The sequence below is a fragment of the Centrocercus urophasianus genome, unplaced genomic scaffold (genome assembly GCF_019232065.1).
Source record: "Centrocercus urophasianus isolate 14NV4802_14NV808 unplaced genomic scaffold, USGS_Curo_1.0 seq_20, whole genome shotgun sequence".
NCBI lineage: Eukaryota > Metazoa > Chordata > Aves > Galliformes > Phasianidae > Centrocercus > Centrocercus urophasianus.
The window spans coordinates 55509-76540 of record NW_024884756.1 but is presented as its reverse complement, the minus strand read 5'-3'; the positions used below and the strand labels follow the sequence as shown (position 1 = coordinate 76540).

Here is a 21032-nt window from a genome sequence, read left to right as displayed (position 1 = left end):
TTTTTTTTTTTTTTTTTTTTTTTTTTTTTTCCTTTTTTGGATTGGGCGTATAATCAGAATTTCATTCACTGTCCTTACATATGCTTAAATATAGCATTAACATAATCTTCTTACAGACTTTTCCTCCTGCTTCTGAGTTTACTAAAGAACCAAGCTCACTGCTAGTAAGATCTATACATAATCTTGCCTGGAAGTAAAATAATTCTTCTGGGCTTCTGCTCGTTTTTATTGCCAAGATGATAGTTTGTTTATATTTTTTATAGATAGTGTAATTGTACTTGCATAAAATGCTTTCTGATAATTGACTTTGCTATTTTTTTTTTTCTTTTGTGCTTCAAGAGCAATTTTTGTGTGGAAAAAATTTCCTTAAAGTATGAAATATTTTTAATGACTTGAAGTTTGCCATGACATTTGTTTGTCTTTCCCCTTTTCTATTTCTGGGAGGGTCTTGACTTGAAAAGATCAAGGTGACAACTGACTTACGCATGTCTCCCGGGACAGACGCTTCTCGCGTCTAAGATGCCGAGATGTTCGGTAAGAGCTGTGGTGCGGGAGGATCGCACCTCACTCGTACTGCCTGTGCGGAGTGGTCCGCAGGAGCTGCGCAGTCGGGCTGTGCTGCTGCGTGACTCGCGGGAGCGCGCCCCTGCCGCGGTCGCAGTTGGGGTGGCTGCTCTCCGCAGTGCTGAGGGGCGCGCTGGGCGCACGCCATGTTGCCAGTGTTCCGGAGCCGTAGCTCTCCGCGGTGCTGAACAGTCGCTGCAGGATTTCTGCAAGGTGCTTAGCACTTCTCCCTGCTGTGTGTTGTCTGGTGCTAAACCCTCCCAAGGAGAACAGGAAGGAGTCTCTATTTCATTATCAGGATGGGTAGTTTCTTGGCAGTCCAGATAATTCTCAGCATTTTTAGACAATATTCCCAACTTTGTTCCTTTTCAATTTCCTTTGACTTTCTTGTTTCTGTTGGCAAAGCAACCTGCATTTCATGTAGGGTACAGTTTGTTTTAACGGTCAACATGCAAGATTTCGATTTTGGATGGACCATGATACTTCTGAGGCCTATTTTGCTACTGTTGTTTTGTTACTGTTACAAATGTATGTGGCTTCCCTCAGCATTAGTGCTTTTGCTGACTCTTTGGGCATAAGTCCACTTCACCTTCAGAGTCGTCTTTCAGTCTGTGTTTTCCACAGTAACTCATTCAAGAAATTTTCTTTAAAAGAAAGTAGGCTTTCTTGTCTTAAGTAAGCTTTCACAACATCTTTGGAAGCATTTTCTCAATAGTTCTTGACTGCACTAAGTGAACATGGAAGAGACTAGAAATACAATATTCAATTCTTGTAATAAAAAGCTACATTGCATTTGAGGAATTTGGCTATTGACTGTTATTCTTTTGCCAGAGTATCATCTGACCTATAGGATAGCATGGATGAAATGGGCTGCTTTGCATCATAAAGGGAAAAAACAAACAAACAAAAAACAAATCAACAAACCTAATATTTTGAACTCATAGCTTTTATAGTGCAATGGTATGAAGCAGGGAAAATAATTGTTCTCCCGATCACCTTGGTATAGCTCTGGTCCTTGACACTATTGTTTTGTCTTTGTTCTTGCCACTTCCTTTCTTGCAAACCTATCTTCCTGTGAAGTCTTGTCTACGTTCAGTGTACGGATATAGTCAAAATTGGGCATAAAGCAAAGTGTAACCATATTAATCAGGACAGGATAGCCCCTTTGCCTGAGAAAAGACAGAAAGCACTAACAGTGCTTAGCTGCAGACTTGCTCTCATTAGGGGATCCAGAAGAACAACTGGGCACTGAAGTCTACTAGGTAAGTAAATAACTTAAAATTCAGTACTGTGCTGCCACTGTAAAATGTATGCTGCTCTTGCTGTTGAGCCACAGTGATCTGGTATAAGTATTAACTAAACCTGTAGTCATTTTTTTGGCTCCAAAATTTTAAGTCAAGCAAATGATGGTTTGAGACCCATATGGGTCCTCAGATATGGAACTTTGGTGGCTCTTCTGTGAAACATACAAACAGTACAGCTCTCTGAGCAATTTGAAAGCACCAACGTCCCCTAGATGCACTCACAAGAAAGTGAAAATGTATGCGTTTTTACATCCACTGATAGTTTTAGTAATAGTTTTAGCTTACAGACTCCTCGTGTTCCAGCAGTTTGCTAGACTTCAGGTGTACATTGTTCATCACAGAATCATAGAATTCTCAGAGTTGGAAGGAACCTCTGAGGGCCATCTAGTCCAACTCCCCTGCAATGAACAGGGGCACCACAGCTAGATCAGGTTGCCTTGAAAAGTCTCCAGGGACAGGGCATCAACCATGGAATCACAGAATTGTAGGAGTTGTAAGGGACCTCTAGAGATCATTGAGTCCAACCCCCCTGCCAAAGCAGGCTTCCTACAGCAGGCTGCACAGGTAGGTATCCAGATGGGTCTTGAGTATCTCCAGAGAAGGAGGCTCCTCAATCCCTCTGAGCAGCCTGGTCCAGTGTTCCATTACTCTCACTGTGAAGTAGTTCTTTCTCAAATTGGCGCAGAACTTCCTGTGCTCCAGTTTATGGTCATTTCCCCTTCTCCTGTCCCCACAGACCACTGAAAAGAGGTTGGCCATGTCCCTTTGTCTCCCACACTTAAGATATTTGTAAACATTGATAAGATCCCCTTTTAGTCTTCTTTTTCTCAGGGCAGAACAGATCCTGGTCACCCAGCCTTTCCTCATATGGGAGATGCTCCAGGCCCTTTATCATCTTTGTGGCCCTCTGCTGGACTTTTTCCAGGTGATCCCTGTCTTTTTTGTAGTGGGGAGCCCAGAACTGGATACCAGACCCAGCACCGACTACCACTAGTCACAGGTCTCCAACCAGGCTCTGTGCCACTGATCACCACCTTCTACCAGCTCCCTCAGCACGCATGCATGCATCCCATCAAGGCCCATGGATTTGTGTGCACTGATCCGCTGAGACACTCCCAGACCACCCTCATCTCAGCCGGAGGGTAGCTCTCAATTTTCTGAATGCTTTCTTTCTTCCCTCTAGGGTCCAGGAGTCCCGAGGAGGAGTCTTTGAAGCAAAGAAGTCATTCAGCGTCTCCACCTTCCTAGCATACCCTGGTTATCAGGACAGAACAGTCTCCTCATTCAGCAAGGACCCACATTTTCCTTTTATTAAAAAAAAAAAAAAAAAAAAAACCAAAAAACAAAACAAAAAACAAAACAAAAACAAACAAACAAAAAAGCAACCCACAAAAAAACCCCCAACCTTTGTATTACCCTTTATCTCCTTTGCTAGCTCCAGGTGGGCTTTAGTCTTCCTTGATGCAGCCCTGCAGGCCATGACAACACTCCTATACCCCTCTCAAGAGGACAGGCCCACTTCCTCCATTTCACAGACCTTTTTCCCTTCAATCTTATCTGTTTATCCGTACAGGTCTCCTGCCTCCCCCAAATTCCTACTCTTAGGGCTGCACCAATCCTGAGCTTGGAGGAAGTGCAGTTTAAATGTTGCCCAGCTCTCACTGTCTCCCTTGTTTTCTAGCACTCTACCCCATGAGACACCTCCCAGTTGGTCCTGGAAAAGGTCAAAATTGGCTCTTTGATTGTCCACAGTAGCAGTCCTGCTCCCACTCAAAGTCTTGAACTCCACTACTCACAATCGTTGCATCCCAAGCTGCCCCCAACCTTCACATCCAGAAGCACCCCCTGCCTTGTTGGCTTCTCCTGAGTAGAAAACTATCTTCAGTGCATTGCAGGAACGAGCCCTTCCTGGGATGTGCTGCAGGCCATCTGAGTCTTTAAGCCTCCACCTGGCTTTGCAGCTAAGAGAGAGTGGGAATGTGGCCCTGCTCGGGATTGCAAGGTTATTTCCAGCTTCTTGTAGCAGGCTTCATTAACTTCATCTGATCTGGTGACCTGAAAGTATACCCCACAGCAGTGTTGCTCATACTACCCCACGCCTTAATTCTTACCCACAAGCTCTCCGCACATTCTTCACGGTCCTTCAAGTGGGGCTTAATACATTCTAGTTGTTCCTTCACATAAAGGACAACTCTTCCACATTACCTGTCCTGCCTAAAAAGGATATAGTCCTCCATGACAGCATTGCAGTCACGCAAACTGTCCCACAGTGGCTCCGTGATTGCAGTGAGATTATGGCTCTGTGACTATACACAATCTCCAGCTCATCCTGCTTATTTCCCATGCTGTATGCATGGGAATACAGGTACCTTAGGGAAGCAGCAGGTGCAGTTACCCCTAAGGGAACGCGAGATTTTGGACAGGGTATCGGCAACATGACCTTCTCTAAGAGTCCTTGCACAATCCTGTGGGACAACTGAAGAGGTTTTTCCCTGCAATCACCAACAGTGGCAACATCCCCCAGCCCTTCTCTGTCACATCTAACTCTTCTTCCTTCCCCCTCTGAACCTAGTTTAAAGCCTTGGCAATCAAGAGTTTGTTCCCCAGAACACCAGTGCCCCACTTGCTCAGTTGGAGTCCATCAGAAGACCACATACCCTGTTTCTCAAACACCCTGTTTCTCAAAGATCAAAATACCCAAAGCCTTGATCAAGACACCACTCCTTCAGCCAGTCGTTTATCTGACATCTCCTTCTGTCTGGGTCCCAGCTACCCATCGGGAGGACAGAGGAGAACAGTACCTGCACCGCTGATCCCTTCAATATCTTTCCAAGGGATACAAAGTCCCTTTTAACATTCTTTAGTTTCCTTGCTGCAGCATCCTGGGACCCAGTCTGAATCATGATAAAAGGATGGTAGTCTTCTGGTTTAATGAAGGTCACGTCATTACATCACCAGATAACCTGTTCCAGTGCCTCACCACCCTCACTGTAAAAGGTTTTTTCCTTATATAACCTAAATCTACCCTTTTAAAGCTTGAAGCCATTTTCCCTTGTTCTGTCACCACAAACCCTGCTAAAGAATCTGTTCCTTTTTTCCTTTAGGTACTATGGTACACTATCAGGTCATCTCATAGCCTTCTCTTCTCCAGGCTGAAGAGCCTCAGCTCTCTTAGCTTGTCCTTGTTCTGTTCTGTGGATCATTTTCATGGCCCCTCTCTGGACGCACTCCAACAGTTCCATGTGTCTCAGCATTCTGGCTTTGTTGGTAATGAATACTGCTTTGATGTGTGTGAGGTGGGTAGTTTTGAACAGATGACTTCTGGACCTGCATTAAGAGTCTGTTGGCATCTTTAGTTGAGCTTTTTTTCCTCAGAGCTGAAATCTTGGTTTCTTGGTTCACCGTGTGTTCACATTGTTCTGGATATTGTTCAGAGAGCAGGTAGCTGCCTAAATTTCTTAGTGAATGCCTTCCTCCCTACTTCAGAGAAAGTGCACACAGTATATGCATATGTATGAAATCATGCATTTGTAGAAGTTTTTAAGTTTTGTATTAGAATAAAAATTAGTCAGAAAAATAATTCAGATATAGTGAAGTGTCTCCAAGGCATGTGCATAATCTTAAGTCCTACTTGATAAGTGCATTTTTTTCTTATATGAATTGCTGTACTCCTTGTTTCATTGTTAGTCTTGGTTGTGTTAACTTGCTCTGTTTTCCACTCTATAGTTCTGTTGTTGTGAACTTGAATCAAATTTTATATCTTATTTGCTCACCTGTGAGCAATGGCAATGGGGAATTTCCCCAGTGTTTCAGGAGCAGATGTAACATTGTCTGTATAATATCTGTACAGGAAGCTGTGCTTGACTCTCTGTAAACCATTTGCTGTTCTCTAATTCTTAGGGATTCATGGTTAAATCTGGTATGTATTTCCGTATGCTTGGAAAGTGGCAGAGGCAGAGGAGGGAGATTGTAGTCATTTTTAAGTATATGTGCCCTATTAGGTGGGGAGGATGGTTTAGGCAGCATAACTCACTGCAGGCAGTCTAGACAGCACTGCAGTGCTTTGGCTTTGGACAGGGTGATGTGGGCAGGGATGGAAGGAGAGAGAGAGAGAGAGAACTCTCTAGTTTTCAGCAGAGTTGTGGGAGATGCTTCTCTGTGCTCTCGCTGCTCTCAGCTTCTTTCTCTGGTTCACACTGGGGCACAGAGCAGGCTGGCCATACTTCTCCATGCTGGCTTGGTGGCTTAGTGCAGCAGCCACCCAGCTGCTGCCTCTCATGCTACAGGTGGGATGCTGATGCTTCTCTTCCTTTGGGACTGCTTGGAAATGCTTTCCAGAAGGCTGTGGGAAGATAAAGGAGCTCCTGGCTCATCCAGTGTAATCCTTGCTGTGCCATCATCTTCTGCCCTTATCGCTTCTGCCTGAAAAGCTTTGCTTATTGCTTGCCTTTATACAGAAAGCCTTGTTTAGATCTGTATGGCTCTGCTTCAAGTCAGATAATCACTTTTGTTTTTCCTTCCCATCTGTATTTGGCATGGCCGTTTGTTCTCTTAGACTGTACAGCTCTTGGGATGCTTTCCTGAAACTCCCTACACTGCATATCATCCTGTATTTGTTCCATATTTGCATTGTCCCTTGAAATGATACCAATTTGATTGAGGTGGAAAGATGCGCAGGATCCTGTAAGACTTCGGTATGCCTTATGCACTAAGTTCCTAATAGCACTGTATCTAGTACTACTGCTTCCTTCCTGAATCTGTCTGAATGATGACCTGCGCACTAGTAAGACTGCTGGTTGGTACGCTAATGCTCTTTCCAGTCTACTCTGGTTCTGAGCCACCAGCTCACGACAAAGGTCTGGTCAAATACGTTCCAGTGCAACGACAGGAAACAGCTTTGGGAAAAACCTTTGGTGATCTCTCATTCATCCTCCAGCTCAAAGCAAGAATAACATCAAAGTTGGATTAAGTTGCTCAGGACCTTCTGCAATTGGATTTGGAAAATCTCTGCTCTGAGGAACCGAATTGATAAGTTTTCTCCAAACAGAAAATTCCCGTTGGCACAACTCTGTCCTCTCTAGCTCCTTCATTCCGGAAGTCAGCCTCCTGTCTGCAGAACTAGTTAATGATAATGGAGTTCTATCAGATACCATATTGATTTATTTTTATCTATGCAAATTATTAATTCCAAGTCTGTTATTTCCCCAGCTGACTGATAACAGTGACCATTTTGAAAGATGTGTCAGCTCTTGAGAGTGGGATGCTGGCAAAGGCCATGTGAAAATCTAGATAGCTCAGTGTTACTTCTTGTAACTAACGCTCTACTGATACACCCCAAGTACCTAGTAAACTGATAATGCACAACTTTTTTTAGGAGATAATGGTAATTTATTTTAATAGATTATGACTATGCAGGTTATGTTTCTGTACTCATTCAACTCAGTTCCAGGTAAAGCTGGTAAACCTTTCTTCTAAGTGTGGAGAAAATGCCCCAAAGAAAAGCAATGGAGCGGGACAATTATTTATCAAATTTTATTTATGTACAAAATGAAAAGACATCAGAAAATTAGTGTTAATTATTTACTATCTACTGCTTGATTAAAGAAAAAGAGTTTGTAGATTGTGTTTTTTCCTTTTGTATGTAAAGCGAGTAGAAAAGATATGAAGTCACAAATCAACAAAAGTGGTGAATTGTGAAGTGGATGTTGGTCAGGGTCTCATTTAAAGTATTTAAAGATATTTAATAATGAGTAATACAAGTAACTACTCTTCAAAAGGCAGTTTGAGTGAGTCTTGTCTTAGAGACACTAGATATCCCCTAGTGCCAGCATGAGCTGCCAGATCCTGAAGAAAATTTCCAGAAGCTCAGAAGAGGGAAGGAAGCTGAGCATCCTCAAAAGTTAGCTTGAAATTCTTCACATCTACACATATTTTTATGGGGGAGGAGGGGGAGTAGAAGTGTGGTTTTAGAAGTCAAAGACAGCACTTATTTATTCTTGGAAGTCCAGCAGCTGGTTCTTTCAGAAATATTGCAGTGATGAGATGCACACATATCCTGAATCTGCCAACATATGAGTAGATTCTGCCAATAAGACTTTCATTTAGAGATGTTGAATATTTCAGGTTTGGACTGCTTAGCTGTGCATTCTCCCTGTATGCACTGCTGGCCTGGTAACAGCCTCACAGGAGATAAAAACCCATTTTAAAATCAGTTGCTGGTTTCTGAGCGTGCAGCACCGTTTAGGCAGTTCCTGCAATGCCCTTTTTCCCTCATGTCTCTGCCCCATCTCAGCGGTGGGGCAGGCACAGGACCTGCTGCTAGGCTGGGGTTCCTCCTCCCACTGTCCCACTCCACCACTTGGATTGGGAGGATGCTTGCAGCCAATCTGGGGGAACTGCTGTGGGCTGGTGTTTGGGTGTATGGAGGAAGGGAAGAAGTTGGGCTCAGCTGGCCCCTGAGACTTAGGCAGAAGGGAGGCCTTGCTGGTTTTCAGTTCCTCAGTAGCTCAGCTTGCCATCTTTCACTGCATCGGTCCCCATGATCCCTACCTGCGCTAAGAGCACAAAAGCAGTGTCTGCATAAGTAGGGAAACAGAGGAAGAAAAATCTGACCCGGAAAGGTGATCTCTAGCTAATCACACCCTGGTCCTTTGTTCAGCAGAATAGTGTGATTCATTCACCTTTCTGTAGTGGTATTTTAGCTTCCTTGTGCAGTCTAGAGCTATTGTAATGTGTGTGCTAAAAGTGAGAGATTAAAAAGCTCTGAAACCTTCCCACATTAAAAGCATAACATTTATTTCCGGAAGAAATCTAAAAATAAAGCATATCACATGCCTTCAGTGACCAAGTGATGTCCTCTCTGTCTGCCTGAGCAGTTTGCTGTGACAGCGGAATGCTGACTGCTGTTGTTGGGTGCTTGGGCTTTTGGGATATGACTGCAATCCGGATTTTTTCTTTCATGTGCTTAGCTTGTGCTTCCTTGCTTGTGTGCTCAATGGATGCAGTTTTTGTGCTGCTTCCCCTGTGGGAGAAAATGTTGTCTGACTGCAGACGGATGGAGGATGGTTAGCATCACTATTTGTATCAGAGGATATGTTCTGAATGTACAGATACAACATCTGTGGTAAGCTCTGTTTCCAGCCTCTACATTTTATCTTGATATATTCCTTTTACTGAAGCTTCAGCACACTCTTCTGCTGCTTTATCTTTACTTGCACATTGTAAACTTCAATCAAGTCGCCTTCTAATCTTCTCACTAATAAAATGATAAAAGTTCTTGGGTTGGGCTATGTAAGATGTCTTTCCTGCAGTTGTTTGAGGGGGAGGTACAATCATACCCTTTGGATCTTGTCACTAGGTGGGGTTTTTTAATCTTCTCTGTTGTAGGTGGAGAACCTTGTACAAAGTGCTCTGCTTTTAAATCAGGCACTAAATGTTTGTTTCTGAAGCTACGGAAACATCCCAGGGGCTCCCAGCCAATTGTGCCTCATGCTAGGTGCCAATTGTGCTCATGCTGGCAGTTGACATGCTTCATCCGTCTGATCCCTATGAGTCAGGGGCTGTCTTGGCTTCACCAGGAGCTGCCATTGCAGTCTACGTTTGAAAGTAGAAGCCTGTAACTGAGATGTTGCTCCAGCCCCAGGAACACAATGTTCCTGGCCAAATGCACCTTTATGAGTAGAAAATAAACTTTATGGTAATTTTTGTGGTAATAAACTTTATTTAGCTTCTGCAGGGACTGACTCCCTGTGGTTGGCTTTCTGCTCCCTTGAGGCAGAGGATAGAGGAGACAATCGTATATTCTAAGTGCAGGATGTAACCTGCTGCTTTTGAACACTGTTTGTTAAATATTTTGCATCCCATTACTGAACTTGCATTTTTGAGCCATTTTTATGAAGCCTAATATTAGGGTGTAAAACATCCCTGTGGCTCACATGAATCATCTCTTCCTTAGAGAGGAAATAAGAATGAAAGTAATGAGGCTGGTTTGTTCTGAAGACAGCTGTTGTTCATAGAATGGTTTGCACTCCTCTACTGTGTGTTAAAGATACACTAAACATATTCTGAAAGTTTTCTAGGTGTCTGTTTTGGGATGTTTTGAGCAGAACCCCTCAGTCACTCACTGTAACAGGGACAGCCACTTCTGCAGCTTTCTTGGTAGGTACAGGAACATTGGTGTCCTGATGGAAGATCTCCAGCACCAGAACTGGCTGGGACAAGTGGATTGTCCTCTCCCCATGGGTTCTCTAGCCTGCGTTGTCACCCACAGACTGTAGTAGACTAATTAGTAGACTAATTTATTTTTTGTAGCTCTTTTCTCCAAAGCACTGTTAAAGAAGAGGTAAATTATTTTCAAATTATTTTTAAAATTCCCTTGTATTTCCAAAGTTGCTGCTTATTCTTGAGGTTGTACTGTTGTATTATTTCAATTTGGCTAGTGCCTAAAACAGCAAAATGAAAAAGTCAATCAGCTATAGTGAAATCAGAAAAAAAAGTGAGATTAAAGCTGTTGAAGATGTTTTGCTAGCATGAATAACTCTTGTCTTCAGTCACATTCTCTTCTGAAGTAGCTGTTCTTAGAAATGAGATGTTGTGATCCCATGGAAATAGGAAAGTTCCTTACTGTGAGTATACAAAGGCACTTTTGGTGACAGAATACTTGAAAAAATAACTGACATTTGATTTGTTGCAGAACAGTTTAGTATCTTTGAATGTTCTCCTATTTGATGACTGCAGTTAAAGCAGTCCTAGTTGGTAGCTTGGGTATTACTGGATATTTACAGAAAAGCATCCTTAATTTTTTTTTCTTTTCTGCTTGTGGATGCTGTCCCAATTCCTGTTGTTTAATAGTTGCACTTATATAGTTGCACTGAACTTTTGGGTGCAAGCTGATACTTGCTCTTGGACAGTCGATATATTAAAACATGTCACATCTTCAACTCTAGGTTAACGCTATAGTTTTATGGGGTCAGGAACAAATTCTGCCGTGAAGGCATCTCTTTCGTGGGAACAGTGGGAGAAAGCATGGGGACCAAAGCCTAGGTAGCTGTTCAGAGTTTGCATCGAACTGAAGGCAGGCTCTGTAACCTATCTCTTTGGAAGCCAGTGGTGAGAATTTGAAGTGGGAAGAGTTCCTTCTTTATTCCTACTTGAAGGAGAAAGTGACGTATAAAATGCCCAATGGACAAATTATAGGAGTTAATGCAATCAACAAAAAGTCCCAGCCAGCTGCATTGGCTTAACAGCTGGTGTGTGCTTGTATTTGCTTGTGTTCAAGCAGGGGAATGAACGTGTGAATAGTTGTCATCTTTTCGGCTGGGATGGAATTGTTTTCTTCAGATTGCCTGGTATGATGCTGTGTTTCAGTTCTAGGAGAAAAGCAGTGTTGATTTGTTGCCTGCTAAGCAGTGCTGTACAGAGCCAAGGCCATTTGACGTGGCCCTACCATATGACATCATGTGGAAGGAGTTTTGAGTGGGGTGGGAGTTAATCTTGCTCTCTAGCTGTTTGGGGGCTAGCTGGGCATCAGTTGGTGGGTGGCAAACAGTTACTTGTACATCACTTCTTATGTTCATTTCTATTTATATACGTATATATATATATGTATGCCTAGTGAAAACTGTTTTCCTTTTCTCCGCCTTAGGAAGTAATTTGAACATGAGCCGACAGTGTGCCCAGGTGGCCAAGAAGGCCAATGGCATCCTGGCTTGCATCAGAAACAGCGTTGCAAGCAGGAGCAGAGAGGTGATTGTTCTCCTATATTCAGCACTGGTGAGGCCGCACCTCAAGTACTGTGTCCAGTTTTGGGCCCCTCACTGCGAGAAAGATATTGAGGCCCTGGAACGCGTTCAGAGGAGGGCAACAAAGCTGGTGAGGGGTCTGGAACACAGGGCTGATGAGGAGAGGCTGAAGGAGCTGGGAATGTTCAGCCTGGAGAAGAGGAGCTCAGGGCAGACCTCATTGCTCTCTATAACTTCCTGAAGGGAGGTTGTAGTGAGCTGGGGGTCAGCCTCTTCTCTCATGTCATTAGTGATAGGACCAGAGGGAATGGTTTCAAGCTACGACAGGGGAGATTCAGGCTGGACATGAGGAAGTATTACTTTTCAGAAAGGGTGGTCAGGCACTGGAATGGATGCCCAGGGAGGTGGTGGAGTCACTGAGCCTGGGGGTGTTCAAGGAAAGGCTGGATGTTGTGTTGAGGGACATGGTTTAGTGGGAATAGGTGAATGGTTGGACTGGATGATCTTTTAGGTCTTTTCCAACCTTGGTGATTCTATGATTCTATGATAATTTAATCTCAACTCATGAGTTCTACTTGTTGTTTTTCTGTTTGCTTTTTTTTTAAATTCTCTCTACCATCCACTGGGAAGAGGTGAGTGTGAGCGAACAACTGTATGATGCTAAGGTGCTGAGCTGTCTGCAAGGTTAAACAATAGTAAAGACAAGAATAAAGTTTTATTTCAGATGCTTGCTTTAATTGAGTTTTGAAAGGCTGTAAATTAATAAAAAACTAGCCACTGTGATGATAAGAAGGAAGTAGATCAGTGGAAAAAGTTGTATCTGCATGAAAAATACACCATCTTTTTGAGCTTGTGTTTGATCTCTCTGAGAAACTTTTTGAAATAACTTGGGTCAAGATGTAAGCTGGGCAAAAATGAACTGAGTGGTTCATTTTTGAGTGGAACTTTCTGCCTCTCAGCTGTATCATTTCCTGAACGAACAGGTGATGGTAGATATAACATATTTGTGAGATGCCTGTGCTTACCTGTACTTTTCAAATAAGAAAGTAAATACTTAAAGACACTGTCATTTTTGTTCTTTATTCATATGGCTTGTGGTGAGTGTGTCCAGGCACTCACCTTGCATTTGTAGGGTTCTTGCAAATAGTTTCATTTCTAGATATAGGAGTCTCCTGCCTTTGTGTGTGGGCACTTAAGAGATCTGTGTAATTGGGTGTCCTTTTTCTTCCAGAAAATGCTTCTTCCAACAAATGCCAAGAGGCACGATTGCTTTTTTTCTTTATTTCTCTTAAATGATATCCAGCATGGTTGTGGATACCGACATGATGTTCACTGATTGGCAGAACCATGTTTCATAGCACTGAAAGCTCTTCTCTGTAGGTAGACTGAGTGCATCCTCCTGGTGTTCTCCACTTATCATTCAGCTGAGGCAACAGAGTACAGCTCCATGAAAGCCAGCAATACTGAAATCTAATGCTGATGTAAGAATGAGATTTCACCTTGCATCAAGTGAGCCAGGAAAGTGTTGGGATCACAGGAATGCTGACTCCTGCTCAGCCACAAAATTAATTGCATTCAAGGAAGGAGATCTCCATTGCTTAAGGAGTGTACCAAATCTTCCTCTTTTCTCAAAGATGTTAGGACTCAACTAACCTTAGCAGCCTATGCTTCTTTGTATCTCTCTCCTGTGAAAGGTTTAAAAGGGACAGTAATTGGAAATACTGTTTGTAGATGTGAGATGCAGTACATGGAATGAAGTTTGAGTTATCAGACCACTGATTCAGTTCTTACCATATGGTTAAAGGCTTGAAATGTTTTCTGCTGAGCTGTAAGATGTCCTAAATCCCTTTCTTCAAACAGGTTTCAAGTATCCTTTGTCACACTATATATGTCTCCTAATTCTTCTATGAATAAACTGACCAGCTGTTGTTTGTTTTAGACATGAAGCTGCTTGGAAGTCTCTTGATTTCCATCTTCTACAGTCTTCAGTGACTGGAGTGTTTGGCACTGATGACTAAAGTTGAAGTTGACTGAGTGGAGGAGGTGGTGGGGAGGCAGACTGGATAAAGCACTTTTCCCAGTTCTTATATCTGTGTGGTTTCTCTGAAAACCTGTTCATTTGGAAGTCCCTGAACAAACCTGTGTTTGATAGCCAAACAGAGCTGTGGTGAGTGCTGCCTACCTGCTATCCCCAACGTTGTTTGCTTTTGCTATTCCTTGCTTGTGATTGCTTTGCCTTTTACTTGTTTTAGACATGTGGTGAAAAAGAGCTCTTCTATGGCTTCTGTTTTCAAGTCTGTTTTACTGCTCTGTCACAGTAAGTACGAAAATGGCAATCATATTTCCATTAAGAAAGCAAGTGCCAGCATCTGTCTTCAGGGCATTTCCTGCCATTCATCAGGGACTAAGAATTTGTTTACTGCTTTTTGGGAAGTAGCAATGTGGAGCTGCTGCTCAGAGGTGCTGAGCTGCTTGGAGGAGTCCTGGCAAACAGACACCAGGCCCTATCTGCAAAAGATGGTAGAGAAGCACGTCATGGCTGGAGCAAACCCTGGAGTGTGCAGCTGCTACCAGGCAGAGCCAGGTAGGAAGTGGGGAATGTGAGAGGTTTGCTTTTATAGCCAAAGACTGTTCTCCTCTCTTTCCTATTCAGAGTGTTTACAGCTTTGAGATGTTAGAAGTCTTATTTTTTCCTGCCAACTCTTACATTCCTACAGCAAAAAATCTTTGCCTCACCAAACCCAGCACATGCAGCAGAGATGGATTTGTACAAGGCTTCAGGATTAGTGCTGGAGGCTGAACTTCGTATGCATATTTGTGCTGCTGGTTTTGGTGTGGGAGCCATAACATCTCAAGACAGAGTCATCTCTTGGTGAGAGAATGCACCTAGAGCCTGAACTGGTGTCTGAACATGTGGCTTTTCTGGGAGAGTATTAAAGGAAAGCTGAGAGACCTGATGCTCTTCATTCTAAAGAGTAGGCTCATTCTAAAGAGGGACCTTGTAGCAGCTCCCCAGTATCTGAAGGAGGCCTACAGGAAAGCTGGGGAAGGACTTTTTATAAGGGCAGGCAGTGACAGGATGAGGGGAAATGGTTTTAAACTGGAAGAGGGGAGATTTAGACTAGATATTGGGAAAAAATTATTTACTGTGAGGATGGTGAGATACTTGAACAGGTTGCCCAGCAGGACTGGAGCCCTCCTTCCTGGAAGCATTCAAGGCTAAGCTGGAAGCGGATTTGAGCAACCTGGTCTAGAGGGAGGTGTCCCTGCCTATAGCAGTTGAAACTAGATGATCTTAAGGGTCCTTTCAACCCAAACCATCCTAAGGTTCTATGAAATGTAGATGCAATATTCGAAGAATGTTGTTTTACAATTTGGTGTGCTCATTGCTATCGAACTTTTTTTTTTTTTTTAAAAAAAAGCAAAACAGAACTGCCATTTTCTTCAGCATCCAGCTTGCCCGGTCCTGTGTGCTGCTATGGTCTGCAATAGCAGAGCAGGCGACAGAACCCACTCCAGCTGTCCTTTCCTAGACTTGGGCTGTTGCCTTTAGCCACAGAGCTATAATAAACTTTGGAATTATTTTGCATTTTGTTGGGCTCTTAAATAATGTAAGGACTGTGTAATTGTTCTGTATGTGTCATGCTTTTGGGATTATTCTTACACTGTGAAATTGTCTACAGCTGTCAATATATACACGGATTTTTTGCACTTAGTAAACCCATTTGAAGTTCCAGTTCTCATGAATTATGCTTGTTTAGCTTATTTGAAACTCATGAAATTATCAGCTGGAGTGATTTGACAAATAAGGAATATGATTTGTGAAACAACTCCAGTTCATGTTAATGTAAAAACTGGAAAATTACTAACATTTTGTCTAGAGATGAATTATAACTTTATTTAAAGAAATGCTTATGTAGAATAAGATTTGACAAAATCTTTCAAAAATATATTTTTCATTGGGTGATGCCAGAAGAAATACAGGAATTTCATATAGCTTATAGCTTGTATTCTTAGCATTACTAGTGAAGGAGTTTTTGTACGTATGGTGCTACTAGTTTGAGGAAATAAGAAAGGGGATATAAATGCAGCATTGACAGTATGTCGATTTATAGTTCAGTGTGATTGAATGTAGCCTGTTGCAGCATGGAAATTGACTCCAGTTGACACTGCATTCAGCTTTTGAATGTTGTTAGTAGTTCATGGTATGACCAAAATGCTATTGCTTTGTTTTTTCTAGGTAATTGTTATTACTGCCATGCAGCGTTGGGAAATTGAAATACTGTACTATTTGCGCTGTGTAACTTGGATCTAGTTTGCTTACTGAAAGATGTTGCAGTGTGCCAGCACCCTCTTGTGGGCTGTGGAATAGTGTGGAATTTTGACTTGCAAGATGGAAATGGCAAAATCTCTTACAGCAGTGGCTGTATATTGTCCCAGGTACAGGTTGTGTCCCCCACCCTAAATAACTACTGGACTGCACATGTGTTTGTACAAAACATTGCGTCTTGACTGAAACACTCTATTGCTTTGAAAATGACTTCTGTAATTTGCTGAATGTCAGGACTACTTCAGTCCTTTTGTACCTAGGAGTTCATCTGTAATAGCAAAATCATTCTGCTCCCAATTAAACAAGAATGCAATTGAATGTGCATGTGTGTGGAAATAGAACAGATTTTTTGCAGAGCTAGTCCGTTCTGTTACCCTGTATCTTTCTTTCCCGAAGTTTGCCTTTTGTTTCCCTTCCTAGTGCTGGTAGCTGAGGGGTTTTCCAGTCTTGCAGCGGCTTCTGGAGAATGCAAGATGGTGTCTATATTGTAATCAAGAGACTGATGTTTTTCAAAAAGGATGTGTAATGTGAGATGTTGTTTGTATGGGTTAGAATCGGCCACTATAAATAAAATTTAATATTGAAATTAAACAATAAAATCACAGCTTCCTGTACCCCTGGGGTGCTTTCCTTGGCCCAGATACTGAGCAATTTGAGTCCTTTTGTTTTTTTTCCCTGACCAGGAATATCCAGAATGGTGTTTTTTCTGCTCTCTTTGCTGGTGTTACAAGGGGATTTGATCTGAGACTATTATACTGCTGATTATTGTTTATGTGCAGATTTTTACTGTTTATTCTCACAAATCAGATATTTGTCCCCTTTAAGGCCAGGAGTTGCATCTGTGAAAAATATAATTGCTGTATGTTCTTTCTTTTTGCAGGTTGCAGACTCAGCATGTGTCCCTAATAATTAAAAAGGTAAGCAGACCATACTTATAAATATATAGCATGGTGCTTTGTATTTTAATTGATGCGTGCTTATCATGATAGGATGGAGATATTTCATCTTAATGTATTGGCATAGTCATTCAGTACTTAAAAAGTTGGTGCACTAAACCATTTCAAGAATGACCAATCAAAACAATTCGAAAATATAGAGAATATTAAGAAATACACAAATATATCAAGTTGATGCTCATCTTACGTAAAAGTTCGTAGCCATTTAACCAAAAATTTGTATTCAGTCTGTGTTAATAAAATAAATATGTAAAGATGACCTAGAATCGTAGAACTATTAAGGTTGGAAAAGACCACTGAGATCATCTAGTCCAACCATCAACCCATTCCCCATGCACACTAAACTGTGTCCTTCAAATAAAGTACTGTTTTAGTGAACCACAGAACTCAGAACCGGTGAGTTTTGTTCATCACTGCTGCCATTTTATCTTCATTCCTGCTTTTTTAAAGCCTACACATCTTCTTCACTCTTCTCCCTGCTTTTTGCCACTCCAAGTGCATTTTTGCTGCTGCAGGATCACAAGTAATCACAAATCCAGTCAGCTCAATGTTTAGCATCATGCAATGCAATGCAATGCAATTAAAAAAATAATAAAATTGATTGCTAAATTGCAGCAAAATCTATTTATCCCATGTCTGAACACCCAACAGCTATGAAGCCCTGGTGCCTGTGCCTGGTCAAGAGATGATGTGGTGCTGTGCGTGGCTCTAGAAAAATCATACAATCACGGAGGTTGGAAGGGACCTTTGGGGATCACCAAGTCCAACAATTTTGAGCTTAATCAGTGAATGTAATGGGGAAGGAGGAAGTCAGTCCAGTTTCTAAGTTCAGTTCCTGAAGCCAACTATTGCCCTACCTGATTGACTTTTTAAATAGTTTCAGTGTGTTTGGGGCTTTTTTTAACCTGCTTTAACAGCCTTTCAGATTTATTTTCCAATTAACTATTGGGTTAATTCAACAGCTGCAACTATAATCTTTTAAATTATGACAAAAATATGAATACTACTTAATCAGAGGTCTAGATTTCTCAGTTCTATTCTCTGAATGACTATAACTTTTTCTGAGGAAACACAACTTAAGTATGTTTCTGACAATTGTGGATATTTAAGGAATCTTTCAGAAATAATGTACGTTAAAAATCAAAAATTTAGCTCTTGAAGAAGGCTCTTACGAAGGATGGTGGATGGCTAAAACAAAACTTCTTAATAAATATATGTTCAGAAATAGTTTACTGTAAAACAATTCTGCGTCGTAAGTTTTTTCTTATTTTGAGCTGAGCTCCAGACTTGCTTGGTCAATGGAACATTGAATGTAGAACCAGTTATTTGCATAGAGTAACAGTAGATGGTGCTATTAGAGCAGATTTGATCACCTGAGCTGCAAACTGAGGGATATGATATCAGAACGGCTTGGAATGTCCTATGTGCAGCCAGCAGCATTGTGTTGGACGAGTTTGCCGTGCAGAGCAAATGTTCAGACTGTCATTAGCCTACAGCAAATTCTGTTTCTGCTAGTTTATATTTATTCTTGCTGTGGTACTGAACTGACAGACAGTAGCAGTATCAAAAGGGGAGAGCTACAGTAACGAAGGGGACAGAGTCTTCAGCAGGGTCTGCGGTGATAGAAGGGAAAATGGCTTCAAGCTCAGGGAAGCTAGATTAAGCTTAGATGTGAGGAAAATATCTTCTACAGTGAGGGTGGTGAAGCACTGGAACAGGTTGCTCAGTGTTGTGGTTGATGCCCCATCCTTGGAGACTTTCACGGCGAAGCTGGATCAGGCCCTGGGCACCCTGATCTAGCTGTGGTATTCCTGTGCATTGCAGAGGAGTTGGATGGCCCTCAGAGGTCCCTTCCAAGTCTAAGATTCTATGATTCTATGGTTCTTCTATGATGCTAAAACAGAGTAGGCAATGCGCCTAACCATTACTACAGAAGGTTAGCAGTAGTGATTAAGAAAGATTCATTACCCTGATACTTTACCACCACCCAGCTCCACAGTCGCTGGGCAGCCCTGGCCACAGCAAAGTTTTGGAGAGCCTTTCTTGGCAACTGGGAGGTGCAACTTTGCTGCAAGCGGGTCCAGGTTTTGTATTGTTGAATAAACAAGTTTACATGGCAGGCAGAAACAGCTGGTTTCATTCTTCCTCTTTGGATTCCACCTCAAGCTTGGCCAGGGTTCAAGAAAGAACCAAGGAAGTTTGTGTGCTCGTTGGCCTTGACAATGTGCTTCTAAGCAAGGAAAGGTTAATACACTTTCATAGTGCTTTATCTAAGCTACTTATCTCTTTCTGGTGAGACATTTTGTCCAAGTTGCATACTTCGCTAATGATCACACGTATTTTGCTAATGACCGAATACTAATGATATGTAACGCTGGGTTGTGAGACTTATGTATTGGTCAACTTTGATTCAAGGCCTACTATTTAGGCCTTAGTAATTCAGTAGGACACGAATGCCCTGACTGCCTGATACCTCTAAGCATTTTATTTTCTGGGAGTATTTTATTTTACTGTTTCGTACACACCAAAATAAATTATTCTAGAAGATTCTTTACTCAGAAGGAAACTGTATCATTCAACAACGTTCCCAGTCCTTGCTCTAATAATTAGCTTACTTATGCATTTATTATACTCTTATGTTTAAAAAGCATCACCTTATTTGGAGTATTGTGCTTTTAGAAGCATCTTGCATCCCTGTTTTTCAAACACTTCTTTTTTAAACAATAATATGTTTTGGTTTCAATTAATAGTTAAAGAAGTTACCCTCTTTAGTATCTTCATTGATGATCTGAATGAGGGAATTGAGTGCACCCTCAGTAAGACTGCAGATGACACCAAGCTGGAAGGAAGTGTTGATCTGCCTGAGGGTAGGAAGGCCCTACAGAGGGATCTGGGCAGACAGGATCACTGGGGTGAGGTCAGTGGGATGAAGTTCAACAAGACCAAGTGCCAGGTCCTGCGTGTTAGTCACAACAAACCAAGGATCACCAAAGGTGGGACTGGACAGTTATGCGAAAGAAAAGGATCAGGGGATTAACATCCCTGACAGCTGTCTGAGCATGAGCCAGCAGCGTGCCCAAGAAGGCCCACAGCATCCTGGCCTGTATCAGAAATAGAGCAACCAGCAGGAGCAGGGAAGTGAGCATCGCTCTGTACTCAGCAACTCTGGGGCTGCAACTCGAGCACTGTATTCAGTGTTAGGTCCCTCACTGCAAGAAAAACATCAAGGCCCTGGAACATGTCCAGTGAAGGGTAATGGTGCTATGAAGAGTCTGGAGCACCTTCTGTCTGATGGAGAGTGGCTGAGGGAGCTGGGATTGTTCAGTGTGAGGAGGAGGAGGCTCAGGGGAGACCTTATTGCTTTCTACTACAGCCTCAAAGGAGGTTGTGGAGAGGTGGGGTTGGTCTCTTGTCCCATGTGACAGCAGTAGGACATGAGGTAATGGCTTTAGTTGTGCTCGGGGAGGTTGAGGTTACTTATTAGGAGGAACTTTTTCTCTAAATGAGTGGTTAGAAATTGGAACAGGCTGTCCAGGAAGAAGGTGGAGTCACCATTTTTTGGAGAGATTTAAGGAAAGAGCATGTGTTTTAAAGTCCTGAAGATCATTAACAAGTACATAGTTTATAGGATGTACTGTATACACATGTACAGTATATGTCAGTAAGGTTGGGAAAGGGAGATTAGTTTGTTTCCAAGCTGAATGTTGCGCTGTGAGCAACATGCTTGCAACACTTCGGATGTTAGAATTTAATTCTTATTCCAAAATAGCTGGTGTGTTCATGAGTCGATTTGTCATTAAATATGCACAGCCATGATAAAAAAAAACACCCGGGCTTTCACAGTCATTTTACATATTATTTTCTTTTGCCTGAAAAAAAAAAAAAAAAAAAAAAAAAAACCAGAAAAAAACCAAAAACTTTCCATAGATAGATTTCAGGTATACTTTGACTGTGCTGCCTGAGCTGTGTCTTCACAGAATCACTGTTACTTCTGCTGTTAGTACAGGTAAGATTTTCCTCTTAATTATTGTATGTAACAGTACACAATACTGTACATATTTTATGCAATTGACAGTGTTAATTTTAGCCTTATTAGTAGCACATACTGTTTAATAAGAAAATCTACAATTTCTTATTT

At 42.0% G+C, this 21032-nt stretch overlaps 1 protein-coding gene across 6 annotated transcripts in view; it reads left to right on the top strand.

The window, feature by feature from the left end:
* ADARB1 (adenosine deaminase RNA specific B1) overlaps positions 1-21032 on the top strand; it is a 74143-nt gene that overhangs the window by 7860 nt on the left and 45251 nt on the right. For 3 of the 6 annotated variants that reach the window (XM_042822462.1, XM_042822464.1, XM_042822463.1), the window contains exon 2: positions 16819-16855. Coding sequence is in view for 2 of the 6 variants with exons in the window: in XM_042822460.1 (XP_042678394.1) it covers positions 16002-16048; positions 16819-16855 (84 nt within the window). In the remaining 4 variants the exon portion in view is untranslated. Of the gene's footprint in view, positions 1-12116; positions 13776-13860; positions 13926-14106; positions 14193-15848; positions 16049-16818; positions 16856-21032 lie in introns of those variants that run through there. The other 3 variants (XR_006169458.1, XM_042822461.1, XM_042822460.1) reach the window with 2 other exon arrangements.